Here is a 16,283-nt window from a genome sequence, read left to right as displayed (position 1 = left end):
GTGTGTGTGTGTGTGTGTGTGTGTGTCGGGTGGAGTCATTCTGTTGTTGAAAGAAAAGAGATAGCATGTGGTGTGTCACAAGAGATGAATAAACATACAGACAGATACACAGACAGACTGACTGATGGACAGTTTTCATATAGAGCACCACTGTTGTGGTGTAGATTTGATGTATATTTTATGACAGGGCTTGACGGCGCCCCTCCTAGTCTCGCCCCTCATTGATTTTGTTACCTGCAGGCTCCTAATTACATTCCCTCTCTGGTCCAGGATCAGTCGCTCCTTTCATCCAGGCTGTAAATCCCTGTACTGGCCTCCCCCAGCTCAGACCAGGGGCCAGTGGCCATCTGAATAAATAATTGGAGCTTGGGCATAGAGAGGAGGCTTGGCATGGGCCAGACCACTTCACGGGGGGCCGGGGGTGGCGTTACACAATCACAGATCCTTTTGTATGCTACGCAGCTATACACATAGATTCGCACAGCAAGAGAGATGGAAGCTAGATTTCTCTTGTGGGGGAAAATGCAAAGAGAAGATAATTAGTGTGTGAGTTTGGTTTAATGAGAGATGAATATTAAAAGGATTCAGTGAGCCAGTTTTATCACTGACTACCTCTTTAGGTTTTTTTCTCATAGGAAAACCTTAAGAAAGGTTTTGGTTCCTATGGTGACAACTTATACATTAAATAATTAAATGTGCATTAGAGTCATTAGTTAACATTAGTTAAACTGGACTGGGGATTAATGTTTGAACAATGGGGATCAATAACCATATCAGACAGGAGCATAGCCTATATCGCTACATCCAACATAGGTAATTATTATTTGTTGTAAATTCATTATGTGACCTATTGGGGCAATGAGTCTTCATAGTTGAGCTTGTAAGAGTCATGCACTGATGATATGTGGCTCTAATGAATAAGGTGATAAACATGACACTGACCTTTTCTGCTTTTAATTATAGGGATCGCCGTCGTTCCTTGTTAGATAAGTGCGTGCTATTCTAAACCTACCGTGTAAAACGAGCTAACGCAGATAAGTCTTCTATAAGTCACCTTTAACGCAAATGGAAGTGTGGGATAAAAACGGACTTTTCTTTGTTTTTCGCAGGTTTTTACAAATGTTGTTGTTTTTTTTTTATTAATGAACAGCCTATGCATTAATTAAAACTGGCCAATTCATGAGTCGTCATCGCAGGACGTGTTGCTTGGATAAGATCTACGAGGAGCGGAGGTCCGAGCCAATCGTAAGCGAAATCGTCATAAGTCGGCGCCAGTACCTCCGAAAATTCATGTCGTTAATTTTATGCGACTTGACGAATTTTTACTTATGCCAACCAAGCTGTGGTGAAAACATATCTTTAGGTGCAAATGCAAGAGAATTGTAAAATATTAAAACCTTCAAATATTCTCAAGTATACTTAACAACGTTGTAAATATTATAAATAATCTTTAGGTGTAAGTGTATTTATTTAGGCGCGTTTATTTACGTGAATCTGAGTGATGGATATATGCATTAGCATATAGCTAGCCAATCAGCTAGCTACATCACCTTAAGTGATAAAACAAGCTTGCTGGACTTGGCTCCAAATAACATCGAAAAACGTCGCTGTATATCCTTTACTTTCTTTAAGTACGTCGAAGGGACTTCGTTTTTTCCAACCAGACCGTTTGATGCGGGACATACCGGACAGCACATTCACTTCGGTAGTTGTCTTGGATAAGAGCGGCTTTTCCTGGCGTTGGCGTTGGGTATGAGTTCTGGATATGGGAACAGAAGAGGCCGCAGAGGCGGAGGGGGGCGGTTTGGGGATGGAGAAGACGTCTGGGATCGGTGTGCTGGACCGAGCGGCGGAGGATACCAGAGCAACCCCGGCTGGGAGTCCAGGGAGGGTCAGGCACGAGGCGGAGGACGAGGGGCTCGCGGCGGCGGAGCACGGGGCAAGCACCCGCCGCACTTGAAGGGCCGCGAGATCGGACTGTGGTACGCGAAATGGGGAGGCATCAAAAGATCAGAGGCGGAGAGAAAGTCGGTGAGAACCTACGTCACATCGTAAGGACTATCACTTCTTACAGACGCGACAGTCAGGTGTGGTCAGGTGCTGTTCTTTTAGAAGATAATGTAGCTTTAGATGTTCAAGTATTCTGCGCCCGACGCACCCTATAAAATATTTGTAAAGAGAAGAATAATGTTTTTTAAAGACAGACCTATATTGATACTTTTTTGTTGTTGTGTTTTCTTAATGGTCAGCACTTTCTATATATGCACAGGTGTGCATGGAAGATAAACATTTTTGAATATTAACGAGTTTAAAGCATACATTTATGAGACTGTGCAGTCTAGTTTATTCTCATCCATATTGTATGTGGAAGTGGTATAAAGGCCCCCCCACAGTTGCTTTCTGATGAAAGGTAAGAGTTGCTAGTGCGAGCTGACTTTTATTTCTGCGCATCTCTCAGCGCGCCGTCGTTCAGATGGATGAGTCTCGGGAGCAGCACATTGCACAACTGCTGAGCTCGGTGCAGAGGGAGCCATGCATCTCTTCGCGGCAGCAGGTGAAGGAGGAGGCAGCATGTGGGCACAGGTGAGTCTCCTCATGCTCCTTCTGTCCGGCCTCCTACCGCCTCTGTCCGGCCTCCTACCGCCTCTGTCCGGTCGTGTGGCAAAATCAGCTTGGTGTATTTCCAAAATTGGTGTGGACGCTGGTGCTGACTGACTAGCTGTGCTGGTCAGTGGGTGATAAAGGGCTACTGCTGTTTTGTGGTTGTAAATGTGGCGTTTGCTGTAATGATGCTATAACCCTATTCCAGTAGGGTGATATGATGGTTATACTGTACTGCAATTATATTGGTATTGCAACTGCAGTAAGCCTGACAATATATTAAATCACATTTGTGAACCCTTTATGCAACATGGTGTTGACACAGCTACATTAATTTCACATAAATGATTTTTGTTTGACAGAGCATTCATCTTAAATGTCTGAAATCAGTCTGGATTCTGATGGCGTGTAATAAAGAAACTGATTTATCAAAGGGCTCATCTGTATATTGCTGCCTTCTGTAATATTATAATTGCCAAGGGCAGTGTTGCAATGGTGAATGAAGAGCCCTGTTGTACAGGCGAGGTCGAGAGGAAAGTGCTGTAAATTACATACAGGGCCTGGAAAAAGTATTTGTACCCCTTGAACCTTTCCACATTTTTTCATGTTACACCTACAAACCTAAATGTATTTTATTGGGATTTTATGTGATAAACCAACACAAAGTAACAAGTAATTGTGAAATGAAAAGAAAATGATACATGGTTTTCAAAATTGTTAATAAATAAAAATCTGCAAAGTGTAGCGTGTATTTGTATTCAGCCCCCTGACTCTATACTTTGTGGGACCACCTTTTGCTGCAATTACAGCTGCAAGTCTTTTGGGGTATGTCTCTACCAGCTTTGCTGAAATGTTTGCCCGTTCTTCTTTGCAAAATGGCTCAAGCTCAGTCAGATTGGATGGCGAGCATCTGTGAACAGCAATTTTCAAGTCTTGCCACAGATTCTCAATGGGATTCAGGTCTGGACTTTGACTCAGCCATTCTAACACATGAATGTGGTTTGATCTAAACCATTCTATTGTATCTCTGGCTGCATGTGTAGGGTCGTTGTCCTGCTGCAAGGTGAACCTCTGCCCCAGTCACAAGTCTTTTGCAGCCTCTAACAGGTTTTCCTCCACAGTTGCCCTGTATTTAGCTCCATCCATCTTCCCATCAACTCTGACCAGCTTCCCTGTCCCTGCTGAAGAAAAGCATCCCCACAGCATGATGCTGCCACTACCATGTTTAAAGGTGGGGATGGTGTGTTCAGGGTGACGTTCAGTGTTAGTTTTCATCCACACATAGCGTTTTGCATTTAGGCCAAAAAGTTCAACATTGGTCTGACCAGAGCACCTCCTTCCACATGTTTGCTATGTCCCCTACATGGCTTGTGGCAAACTGCAAATGAGACTTCTTATGGCTTGCTTTTAAAAATGGCTTTCTTCTTGCCACGCTTCCTTAAAGTTTGTGAAGTACACAGCTAATAGTTGTCCTGTGGACAGATTGTCCCACCTGAGCTGTGGATCTCTGCAGCTCCTCCAGAGTGACCATGGGCCTCTTGGCTGCTTCTCTAAGTAGTACTCTCCTTACCTGGCCTGTCAGTTTAGGTGGATGGCCATGTCTTGGTAGGTTTGCAGTTATGCCATACTCCTTCCATTTTCAGATGATGGATTGAAAAGTGCGCTGTGAGATGTTCATAGCTTGGGATATTTTTTATAGTCTAACCCTGCTTTACATTTCTCCACAACTTTATCCCTATCTGTATGTGTTCCTTGGTTATCATGATGCTGTTTGATCACTAATGTTCTCTAACAAACCTCTGAGGTATGCTATAGTTATACTGAGAATAAATTACACACAGGTGGACTCTATTTGCTAATTTGGTGACCTATGAAGGCAATGGGTCACACTGGATGTTATGTAGGGGTATCAGAGTACAGGGGGCTGAATACAAATGCACGCCACACTTTCCAGATTTTTATTTATTAAAATGTATCATTTTCTTTTCACTTCACTATTACTTGCTACTTTGTGTTCATTTATCACATAAAATCCCAATAAAATATATTTGTTTGTAGGTGTAACATGAAAAAATGTGGAAAAGTTCAAGAGGTATGAATACTTTTTCAAGGCCCTATACAAGCACATTTGAACTACATACATGCACATGCAAATTACTAGCGATTACATACCTGTCCTCACCGCTGGCCAGCTACAGTGATCCCCCTAATGATGTTGCTGTCTGTCTCTCCGCCTGGGTCTCAGTTACTTTGACGGGGACGACCCTCCAGAAGGGCCACAGAAGATGGGAAAGGTGGCGGAGATGGAGCCGGACAAAAAGCAAAAGCAAGAGCAGGAGGAGGAGAAGGAGGTGAAAATGAAAGCAAAGGTTGAGCCCAGAGAGAGAGACCTGGAATACCTGTTTCAGGATTTGGTTCGGAAGCCGGCACTGGATGTGGAGCTGAAGAGTGACTTCCAGGCCAAAGCAGAGAATCCAAAATACCTGGAAATGCTGGTGAGTGAGAGAATGAGCCCCGTTCATTATGCTCAAGTCTGAGTGTAGCCTGAACCTTTCTGTAATGCTTTTGACCGACTGTCCCTTTTGTTAAATTCCGTGTTCCAGAAATTCAGAGAGACGCTGCCATCTTACGGAATGCGAGAGGTAAAGTCTGCAGCCTTTTTAACACGCACCACACTGACTACGCAGACCTGATCTGAGGCCAGCAATCCCGGTGCTCAGAATCCAACTCTTTAATGTAGTGGCACCAAGCACTGACTACAGGTCAGGTTTCTCTGACTGGCTTCGTGTGGTACTGTGGGGTCACAGAGGCTGGTGAGCTTGGTGCAGGCGAGCCGTGTAGTGGTGATCAGCGGCGAGACCGGCTGTGGCAAAACCACACAGGTGACTCAGTTCATCCTGGACGACTACATCCAGCGCGGGGCCGGTTCCCTCTGCAGGGTGGTGTGCACGCAGCCACGACGCATCAGCGCCATATCGGTGAGTGTGATTGGCCCGCCTTGGTCACGTGGGTGGGGTCGGCTAGTGAGAAGACGAATAAAGGCTCAGCTAAAATTTTGTTGGCTAAAATCCTGAGGTGCATTATAGGTGCTGTTATCTGGTGGTGTACCACAGAAAGACGCACTTAATATTACAATCATATCAAATGTACTTGTCAATTTTTAAAAAATAATAACAAAAGAAAAACAAGAAGCAAGTGGGATAGAGTTTACCTTTTTAAGAGTAGCATAAGAAAGAGCTTTAACTCAGTCCAGCTGTGGCCAGGGTCTTCAGGGCGTGTCTTCCCGATAGCCTCTGTCAATCATGCAAGTATGCGTGCAGGTGGCAGAGAGGGTTGCGGCTGAGAGGGCGGAGTCTGTAGGAGAGGGGCGGTCCTGCGGCTACCAGATCCGCCTACAGAGGTGAGTGGAGCTGCTGGTTCAAATTCACGTTTCTGTGACACAAAGGCTGTTCCTAGCACCACCCACTTATCACGTAATACACTGACTGGTAGTTTGAGCTGGGGTGTGGGCGAGGTTGTGGGTGGAGTGGCCTGTGTCTCAGGGTCGAGCAGTGTAGTATCGTGCTGGGAGGCAGCAGGGGTGAAACACTTTGTCAAATCACCAGCAGACAGAGTGCAGCTCGCACGGCCACCTGTCTGTATCGCTGCTGGGCAGAACATGGCCAAGGGCGTCTCTCTGTGTCCCCGCCGAGGATCACGCTCGACTGTGGGAGGCAGAGTTGAAGGCCCCATTAGGGACAGCTGTTATTTGGTGGTTGGCGGGAGGGGGGGGGTTGGTGGATAAATGTTATTTGGAGACCAGGTGTTTTTGTGCATTTTAGAATAATTTCATTACAGAGGAAAGATTGGTGTTCTGTTCTCTAGTGTTGTGTGTGTGTGTGTGTGTGTGTGTGTGAGAGACAGAGAAAAAATGGATGATTTTTTTGAGAGAGAGAGACAGAGACATGTGGCTGAACAATGCGGTCGGTGGAACATGTTTTGTTCAGGGGGAAGTGATTGGTTCATCCAGGATGTGTAAGGAGACAGGAGTGCTGATTAACGCACTCCCAGTCAGCTGGATTCCTACTCACACTCCTCCCTGCCCTACCTTCCTCTCCTCAACACATTCTCTCATGGCTCTCTTCTAACCCTCTTCTTCCCTAAATAGCTACTGCTCTTGCTCTCTCTCTCTCGCTCGCTCTCGCTCTCCTTCTCTCTCTCTCTCTCTCTCTCTCTCGCTCGCTCGCGCTCGCTCTTTCTCTCTCTCTCTCTCGCTCGCGCTCGCTCTCTTTCGCTCGCTCTCGCTCTCTATCTCTCTCTCGCTATCTCTCTCTCTCTCTATCTCTCGCTCTCGCTATCTCTCTCTCTCTCTCTCTCTCTCTCTATCTCTCGCTCTCTCTTTCTCTCTCTCTCTCTCGCGTGCTTACTCTCCCCGGTAGCTGCAGGCTGGGTGGGAGGTGTGGCATCTCTGGCCCCCATGGTCTCCATCACAGCTCTGCTCCTGTTAGCTGCCTTTGAACCCCAATGATGAAAGAAGGTCAAAGTTTAGTGGCTTGTTAAGCACGAGAAACCCTGGCACTGGGGGTGGATGTGTCAGGCTCCTCTTGAGGGAGGGAGAGAGAAGGAGAGAGAGATGGGACAAGAACGAACAGACGGGTCCAGCTCAGGTCACCTAAAGTGGATGTGTCCTGCTGTCTTGAGAGATGAAAGGAGATATGGACCGCGGGCAGGGCCAGGGGTGTGGTCAGGAGAGTAACACGAAAGACCAGGTCAGGAGGGAATTGGATAGATGGAAAGATACTGGCTACAGGAAGGCAGACCCAGAGGAGCCTTGGAGAAAGAAGGACGGAGGAAGAAAGGAAAGATGAGGGAGGGAGAGAGCGCAAGAGAGAGAAGGTGATGTTGACAAAGCAGCTGGAGAATGTCTCCATGGAGCCTAATAAAGGTTAATACGATCGGGACCCCTCAGCCTCTCTCTCTCTCTCAAACACACACCTTTCTCCCCCTGTTCTTCCTCTCATCCATCTTTAGGTGTGAGTCACTATTTTTAGTGGATTTGGTGTGGTTTTTGCTTTAAATAGCCACTTCCCTGTGAATCTGTTCTGTCACTAGATAACTACAGGGGTGGCGGGTCCTTTGGTCTCCATTTTTACTTCACAGTACTGTGAAATTCCTTCTAATTTCAGATCAGTTCTGAGACTGTTTATAGCGGAAACATGCCTAACTTGTCACCCTTTCCAGCACAACTGTCAGTGGTATAAAAAAAAATTTAAATATGACATGATTTTAATATTAAATAAGAAATATTGTTTTGTAATATATGATTTAAATTGGCACTCTTGGGAGTGGCGTGATGTTAAGGGTTTTGGTGAATGTTGTAATAAAATCTTGTTTTCCTTCCACGTCACAACCTTCTCCTCCTCCTCCTCCTCCGGGCTCTGCTGTTCAGCCGGTTACCACGGAAACAAGGCTCCGTGTTGTATTGTACCACGGGTATTATTCTTCAGTGGCTACGCTCTGATCCGTGAGTGTTGTACCCCCCCCCCCCCATCTCTATCTCTCTCTCACACACACACACACACACACACACACACACACACACACACACACACACACACACACACACACACACTCTCTCTCTCTCTCTCTCTCTCTCTCTCTCTCTCTCTCTCTCTCTCTCTCTCTCTCTCTCTCTCTCTCTCTCTCTCTAGAGATGAGGAGAGACTTTTCAGATGTCCTTCACACCAGTACTGAAGAATTTATGCCCCCCCCCATCCCCCACTGTTCTGTAAGCGTTACTGGCATGGCCATATTCATTTACAGTTTTGCCAAAGCAGTATTACAGGAAAACAACATGAATGAACCTTTGCAATATTAAAGGAAATTTAGAACTCTGTGCTAATAAAGAATACTTGAAATCAAGATGAGAGAGGTAAAGAAGTGAAAATTAAGGATACTATAGTAATAATAATAATAGGGGGGGAAGAAATAAGAGATAAATATGTAAAAAGGAGGAATGCATTCATGTGTGAGTGAGAAAGATGTAAGTTCTTCCTGGAGGTAGGTAGGTGTATGTGGGAGGGCTGCTCACTGTCTCATCGTGGCAGGCAGATTTATATTGCCCATCTAAAGCGTTGCGTTCCTTCTTTTCTCCTAATAGGATGGGCAGTTTGTCCGTAGTAGACAGACGCTTAGTTGGGCTGTGTTGTGTCAAATTTGGTAAAGTCAAACGGCCGTATTTGGTCAAACGTTTCACATTTTCACGAGAAAAGTGCAGCGCTGCCTCTACAGTGACAGCCACAAGATACCTCGAGACGCAGTCTTCATTGCATTGCTGACAGAGTCTCTGCTCTCTGGGCAGCCATGATTTCTTCTGTGGGCCGGTCTGGTTGGCCAGGCTGTGTTCACCAAGTCTGGACTTTGTCACCGTGGTTCTGTGTTTAATATCACTGCTGGTGGGCAGGTCATCTGCTACAATGTACTGTCGCTATAGGGCCAGATGGCACCATGTTTGCTTTGTGCTGCTGTTTGTGTTGTAGTGGGAGACAGTTTTGTTTTTGAAGTGTTCTCATTCACTTGACACTTGGTTGTATTCTTTGTATTTCAGACTGGTCCTGGAACAGTGTTAGGGTTTGTTAATGAGGGCACTCTGCTCATCTCTTGGCATTGGCAGGCTTTGTAGTGGTAGGAGGATTTCTTAAAACTCTATCCATTATTTAAGAGTCCTTTTTTGAATTTTAAGTACTGGTGGAAATTGGCCTAATTCAACTCTGCAGGTGTTTGTTGTTTTCCTCTGCATTTGCAGGATATACTTTACGAAATTCTGTGTGCATATTGGCTAGGAATTTTTGTTGTTGAACATTTTGATTTGAGAGTGGCCTGCCGCCTCTCTCTCTCTCGTCCTTGCTCTCTGTCTACCTTTATTTCTCAGGCTTTCTCTTTTCCTCTGACAAAACAGTATGCACACAGTTAAATACATGCAGCCACGTGAAGTATGCCTCACACACGCACATGTATGCGCGCGCACACACACTCAAAGTTCAGAGCCTTTTATCATAGTGGGGAAGCTGCAGCCACAACATGCCTCAAGATGTCCCGTACCTTGAGATGTAAAAATACCTCAAGATGTCCTGTACCTCGAGATGTAAAAATACCTTGTGCGACACCTCAAGCTTCTTCCTCTCTTCATCTTCCTCTTCTTCTCTTCTTGCCTTAACGCAACCTCGGTTGTTACCGAGTTGTCGTTTCACGTCTGCTTTCGCTTACTTGTGTTGCACACGTACTCACGTGTGCATCCTGTGGTGTGCATTGAAGGTCCCAACTTGGATGGCTGAGCTTCTGGCCACCTGCTCTTACAGTCCTGTAGGTCTGCTCTGCTTTTCTCCCCTTTCTGTCTCACTAATTCTCTCCCCCTCTTCTCCATTTTTTCTCAGTCTGTTTCTTTCCCACACACACACACACACACAGACACGCAGGGACTCTCGCGCCTCACCCGTGTCTGCGCTTGCGTGCCCAGGTGTTTGTCCAGCATCAGTCACCTGGTCCTGGATGAGGTCCACGAGCGAAGCCTGCAGTCAGACGTGCTCTTGGCCGTCGTCCGAGACCTGCTGCACTCCCGGGAAGACCTCAAGGTGGTGCTGATGAGCGCTACGCTAAACGCCGAGAAGTTCAGCAAATACTTCGGTGAGGGCGCGGTTTATTCATGAATAAATTTATGAAAGTTTAAATGATATACATTTGAATGTTGATCGCTCTGATATAGGAGCATGGAGAAATAATAATGTTGGTATCAAACAGTATTTCTAGTCTCTTGACATTTTATATGGAGCTTTTGGTGAGAGATGTTTTGTGTAATGAATATTTAAATGGCTGTTAAAGCCAAACAACTGTCTCACTTTTCACCGGGCAGCGCACGTTTAAGTTATGACTATAAAAGCAATGAGTCCAGAACCGGCACGTTAAAGTGTGACGTGCATCGGGAAGCAGAGTGATGCAGCTCATGCAACAGCTCTCTCTCGCTCTCTCTCTGACCTCTGCATAGACAACTGCCCCATGATCCACATTCCTGGCTACACCTACCCCGTCGAGGAGTATCTACTAGAGGATGTGGTGGAGATGCTCAGGTAAGGGTGGCGCTGAAGGCACAGGCTGCGTGCAGACATTTTTACTTAGCCAGTGACATTTCCAGCAAGGTACTCCATGTGATGTTTGCATCCTGTGTGAAGAGCGTTTACCCACTGAAAACATTTTGACAGCCAAAGTGTGTGGCCTATTGGTGTGAAGGCCAGTGATTTTATGATTCATTTATTGGTAGCTGTAGCTATGAAAGCTCATGGTATTAAACCACTGAGCTGCACAAGGAGGATGTACAGGCCATCGCTGCCGTGGAAGTGTGTCGTTGTGTGTGTGTGTGTGTGTCGTTGTGTGTGTGTGTGTCGTTGTGTGTGTGTGTGTGCGCATGCGTGCGGTGTGTCGCCACACTGACACTGCATTCCTGCCCAGGTTCCGGCCACAACACCAGGATCGGCGGCCGCGTTTTCCCAGGAGCTTCCTGCAGAACCAGTGGACGCGGCCCGAGAAGGAGGCCCAGGAGGCAGAGTACCGCCAGAGCTGGCCGTGTTTCGCCCGCAGCCTCAGAGACCGGTCCGTGTGCACCAACACACCCTCAGCACCTAACGGGCATTGCCCCAGAAGTGGACACTTACTCGTATGTGAGGTCAACATCTTAGGCACCAGTTATCGGAGGCCTTTTAGCTCACTGGGGTCACATGACCACTAATTCACTCTCTTTTGAGCAATGGCAAGTTAAAATTCTTCTGAAAATAACAATGATTTTCAATGACTGGGTCAGGGGTTAGAAAATAAATCCTGTTTTTGAATTTTATCACCACCAGCTGATGTTGGATTCTGTCAGTAGATGAAAGGGGCGTTTTGGCATAAAGCGGCTGGCACGATACCTGTGACCTCACCGCCATTCTCTGCTCTTATTGGCAGGTTCTCAGATGACACCATCGAAGCTCTGGAGAGGCTGGACGAGGATGACAAGATCAATCTGGATCTTATCGTGGCGCTCATTCGACACATCGTGATGAACGAGGATGTGAGTGTGTGTGTGTCTGTGTGTGTGGCGTATGCCAAACAACATGGAGTGTGTGTGGCTGTGGGACAGATTGAGATCGAGTTGGGTGCATGAGTGAAGGGGAGATTCTCTGTGTGTGACGAGAGAAAAAAAAAAAAAAAAAGGATGTGGGTTGGAGAGGGAGAGTTTGGCATAGCCGCTTTGGCCAGCACTGAGGCAGATGGTACAGGGCTTTTGGGCTCTGTTAAAGCAGAAGCAGGTTGGCATGAGATGGGTGCTAATCAGGCTGCTTTAGCAGATGACCTTTATTTGCTCCTCCTCTAACCTTCCTCTTCCTCTGGCCTTCTCGCCTCTGCTCCATTACCCCGTGAGCAGTGGCGCTGAACTCCACGTCTCGTCTTTGCTGCTTGTTTGGTACGGCCTTGCTCAACTCTGTCGTGCTTTGATGTGTTGCGTGAGATATGTCGGAGAGTGTGTGGGCTCCCAGATCAAAGAAAGAAGATGACACAGTGATGATGGTGAGAAAGATTGTCTCTCCATATACACAGAAAAACGCGCGTTACGACCGTTGCTATTTTCTTGTGTAAATGTACTTCTTGTACCTCACTGGCAATTTTAAGTATATTTTGTCAAAGACATTTTTGTAGAAGAGTGATATATGCTGTTATATATGAGGTGTACTTTGAAGAGTGTTTCTGTGGTCTGTGGGCAAATGTTTCCTGTGCTCCTGGAGAGCTCCACTGCTTTGGCCACTAGCCACACCCTTTTTCCCACAAAAGGCCTCCCATTTCCAGCCGTCGGGTGCTTCTTAGCAGGGTTTGCGTGCGTGTGCGCTGGGGGGGCAGGCGGGTGATGGCTGTCTCGTTTAAGAAACTTCTGGAAACACGGGTCGTGTGGCCAGTGTGTCACTGAGACCCTCCAATTATGTCTAGTGGAAATTATAGGCGGTTAGAGCAGAGCAGAGATGGAACAGGAGAGGGAGGGAGCGAGGGAGAGGAGAGAAGGAAAGAAAAGAGAAATAGACGTACTGAAAGGGATGTAGAGAGAGGGAGGAAGACAGGCCGAGAGGGGAAGCCCCAGAGCAGAAGAGAGAAGAGCTGATTGGCTGTGACAGCACTTTGACACGCTCATGTGGGCCGTCTGTCAGTGAGACGAGTGTGGTGATTGGTTAACTTAAGGCTCTGGGCCATAAAATTACACAAAGGATTAGACGTTTCAATTAATCAGACAGTCCAGCACAGTTCAGCACTGTCCACCAGTTACCCATTACTCACCATTAAACTCCTACCAGTGACCAACTACAAGAGCACTTCCATTCTCTACCTCTCTGGACTCTCTCTCTCCTCACATACATTGTCTCTCTAATATTCAGTCTCATTTTCATGTGTGTATACAGTACATGAGTAATGTTTAATAAGTCTAGATAATTTTTTTATTTGTGGTAAAGCACAATTGTGATGTTTTGAGCTGCACGTTAATTACGTGTGTGGGAGAGAATAAAGTATTCGTTGAGTAAGGCGCCGGTCCTGGTCTCTGTAACCAGACTGGGATCTTTAATGACACACAAGTCCTGAGGTCGCGGGACTTTTTAGTGTCGGGATGTCATCATGGACACTCACATATATAGGACACGCAGTACAACTCACACAAACACACACACATGCAGTCCTGCCCAAATGTGCGTGCACGCGCGCGCACACACACAGACGCACGTTGAGAAGCGCTGTGTTTTTGAGGGTAAAAAAACACTCCTGTAAGTATGCTGCCATCCTTTGAAAGCCTCTTGTCTTCCTGCAATGACAGTTTTGTGAAATCGGTGCATTTAGCCATGTCCTGACTGGACGGCCTGCAGCAGATGGTGGTGCTCAGGATGCAGGTGGTAGCGCCACCATTGCTCTCTAAACACCAGCCCGCCACCCGATTACCACCAACCGTCCCATACTGACAGAGTGATCGTGTGTGTGGGGTTGGCATCATCACAGGCTGACAGACTCCACTCCACCCTTTTCACTTTTTGGGCGTGTGTGTGTGTGCGCGTGTGTGCGCGTGTGTGTGCGCGTGTGTGTGCGTGTGTGTGTGCGTGTGTGCGCGTGTGTGCGTGTGTGTGCACTTGTAAATCCCTTAAAGCGTGCTTTGCTCTCTCTCAGGATGGCGCCATCCTGGTGTTCCTGCCTGGCTGGGACAATATCAGCGGTCTGAACGACTTGCTCATGGCCGACCAGATGTTTCGATGTGGTGAGGTTCTGCTGGATGTGCTGTAAGAGCACGCCCCTGACCCCGTACACCCAAACACGCCCCTGGAGCCATAAACCCAAACAGGCCCCTGGACCCCTCCTCTGTCCAACCCCACCCCCCGGAAATCAGCACAGCAACTACTACCAGGCCAGCTCATTTGTTTATAGTAGTTCTGTAGGGTTTACTGTTTTTTTTCTGTGATGTTTAATGTGGTGTTTTAATCTTCTACCAGGGCAGCTCATTCGTTTACAGTAGCTCTGTGGTGTTTCCTGTGGTGTTTACTATAGGGTTTTCAACTACTACCAGGGTAGCTCATTTGTTTACAGTAACTCCGTTGTATTTACTGCTCTGCCAACAGTCTGGCGTGTGGTAGAGAGGAGTGTGTGGGTATGTGCATGTGGGCACAGGGCTCAGCTTGGCTCTCTGTGTGGGTGTGTGTGTGTGGGAGGAATATGACTGATGCTGTTTTTGTGTTTTTAGATAAGTTCATCATCATTCCCCTCCACTCCCTGATGCCCACAGTCAGTCAGACTCAGGTGAGTCTATCACCATCATCTTCCTCTTCCTCTCACTACAGCCACTTACAGAACCACAGTTATACATCCTACAGCGGTCAGCGTCACCTCAGTAGTCTGAAACTGGGGAAGATGAAAGTTCAGGGCCTTGAAAAAGGTATTCATTCGGAGGTTCACCTTCCAGCAGGACATAGCCCCTAAACACACAGCCAGAGCTACAATGGAATGGTTTAGATCAAAGCACATTCATGTGTTAGAATGGCCCAGTCAATGTCCAGACCTGAATCCCATTGAGAATCTGTGGCAAGACTTGAAAATTGCTGTTCACAGATGCTCTCCATCCAATGTGACTGAGCTTGAGCCATTTTGCAAAGAAGAATGGGCAAAGATTTCAGGCTGTAGATGTGCAAAGCTAGTAGAGACATACCCCAAAAGACTTGCAGATGTAACTGCAGTGAAAGGTCGTCCCACAGAGTATTAAGTCAGGGGAGTTGAATACAAATGCACGCTACACTTTCCAGATTTTGATTTATTAAAAAATCTGAAAACCATGTATCATTTTCTTTTCACTTTACAATTACTTGCTACTTTGTGTTCGTTTATTACATAAAATCCCAATAAAATGCATTTAAGTTTGTAGGTGTAACATGGAAAAAATGTGGAAAAGTTCAAGGGGTGCGAATACTTTTTCCAGGCCCTGTAACTGAAAGGGATAGTCATTTTGATGGATATTGCCACCCTTAAACAATCCCATCAACGGCGGCAGTCCCATCGTGGCGGGTCTTTGGGTTGGCTCTGACGGGCAGTGGGGCGATCAGTAGCGTTTTCCGCATGCATGAGATGAGGAGAGGCGAGGAACAAGCTGCCGTGCGCATCCTTGCCTCTGTGGCTCTGGATGTATAGGCACCAAGTGCTGTTTCTCAGTGCCGAGTAACGATGCCACTCTCTGATCAGGTTTTCAAAAGGCCGCCCGCTGGAGTCCGGAAGATTGTGATCGCCACTAACATTGCAGAAACCAGGTGTGTCCGTGTTTGTGTCTGGCATCTGTTCTGCGTCTGTCCTTGTCTGTGTTTGTGTGTCTGTGTGTGTGTTCCTGTATATGTGGGGGGGAGGGGGGTCTGTTCTACACGACTACACTGGAGGCCTTAAAGTTGCAGTGAAACTTTTCTCCCTGTCAGCGTGATTGGACCACGGTCTGACACTCATGTCATCTTTATGGTTAATTACCAGAGTCACCATTTCCTCTGGAAAGAGCTGTGGGCCTGCAATATATTTGAGCACATTTCAGCATGTGCTGATTAACACTCCTCTCACACACACACTCACACACACACACACACACACACACACACGTCCAAACAGGCTCCACTGGCCTTAACCCTTCAAAGACCTGATGTAGTCCTAAGAGCTCGTCTGACCCCTGGTGGAGATTTAGTCCTCTTTAGCCTTCTTGGGTGTGTGTACGGATTCTTTGAGCTTTTGTGGGGGGGGGTTTGAAGACCCTGGACCTGTTTGCTTTTCTCTTCCTGCTGACTCGCTTTGCCAATGACCAAGGTCCTCGTTTCTTACTAATGAACCAGTCTTCATAACTGAATGCATTGTGTTAGTAGTTATTACGCTGTGGTAACCCCCCCCCCCCCCACCTCTCTCTCTTTTTTTCCTATCCCTTTATTTCAAGGGATACACTATTTAGCTTTTGAACTTTTTGTACTGTACAGAACACGTCTATATTTTCCTCTCTCGCTATAACAACCCTGCCTCTTCTGCTCTCCCCTTCACAGCATTACTGTTGATGATGTGGTGTATGTGATCGACGGCGGGAAGATTAAGGAGACTCACTTTGACACCCAGAACAACATCAGCACCATGGCAGC

At 46.8% G+C, this 16,283-nt stretch overlaps 1 protein-coding gene across 2 annotated transcripts in view; it reads left to right on the top strand.

The window, feature by feature from the left end:
• The first annotated feature begins 1,291 nt into the window (after positions 1 to 1,291).
• Positions 1,292 to 16,283, top strand: part of dhx36 (DEAH (Asp-Glu-Ala-His) box polypeptide 36) — a 27,838-nt gene continuing 12,846 nt past the window's right edge. The window contains exons 1-15 of one of the 2 annotated variants that reach the window (XM_035524900.1): positions 1,292 to 2,031; positions 2,459 to 2,583; positions 4,847 to 5,096; positions 5,205 to 5,243; positions 5,409 to 5,579; positions 5,922 to 6,001; positions 8,030 to 8,104; positions 10,097 to 10,263; positions 10,622 to 10,703; positions 11,083 to 11,223; positions 11,575 to 11,680; positions 13,807 to 13,894; positions 14,375 to 14,430; positions 15,364 to 15,428; positions 16,191 to 16,283. The exon at positions 16,191 to 16,283 is cut by the window's right edge and continues 51 nt beyond it. In XM_035524900.1, coding sequence (XP_035380793.1) covers positions 1,753 to 2,031; positions 2,459 to 2,583; positions 4,847 to 5,096; positions 5,205 to 5,243; positions 5,409 to 5,579; positions 5,922 to 6,001; positions 8,030 to 8,104; positions 10,097 to 10,263; positions 10,622 to 10,703; positions 11,083 to 11,223; positions 11,575 to 11,680; positions 13,807 to 13,894; positions 14,375 to 14,430; positions 15,364 to 15,428; positions 16,191 to 16,283 — 1,817 coding nt within the window. In that variant the 5' untranslated portion in view covers positions 1,292 to 1,752. Of the gene's footprint in view, positions 2,088 to 2,458; positions 2,584 to 4,846; positions 5,097 to 5,204; positions 5,244 to 5,408; positions 5,580 to 5,921; positions 6,002 to 8,029; positions 8,105 to 10,096; positions 10,264 to 10,621; positions 10,704 to 11,082; positions 11,224 to 11,574; positions 11,681 to 13,806; positions 13,895 to 14,374; positions 14,431 to 15,363; positions 15,429 to 16,190 lie in introns of both variants that reach the window. The other variant, XM_035524901.1, reaches the window with a different exon arrangement.

The sequence above is a fragment of the Electrophorus electricus genome, chromosome 4, assembly GCF_013358815.1.
Source record: "Electrophorus electricus isolate fEleEle1 chromosome 4, fEleEle1.pri, whole genome shotgun sequence".
Lineage (NCBI taxonomy): Eukaryota > Metazoa > Chordata > Actinopteri > Gymnotiformes > Gymnotidae > Electrophorus > Electrophorus electricus.
The sequence above is the reverse complement of the archived record's forward strand: the minus strand, read 5'-3'. Positions and strand labels throughout refer to the sequence as shown.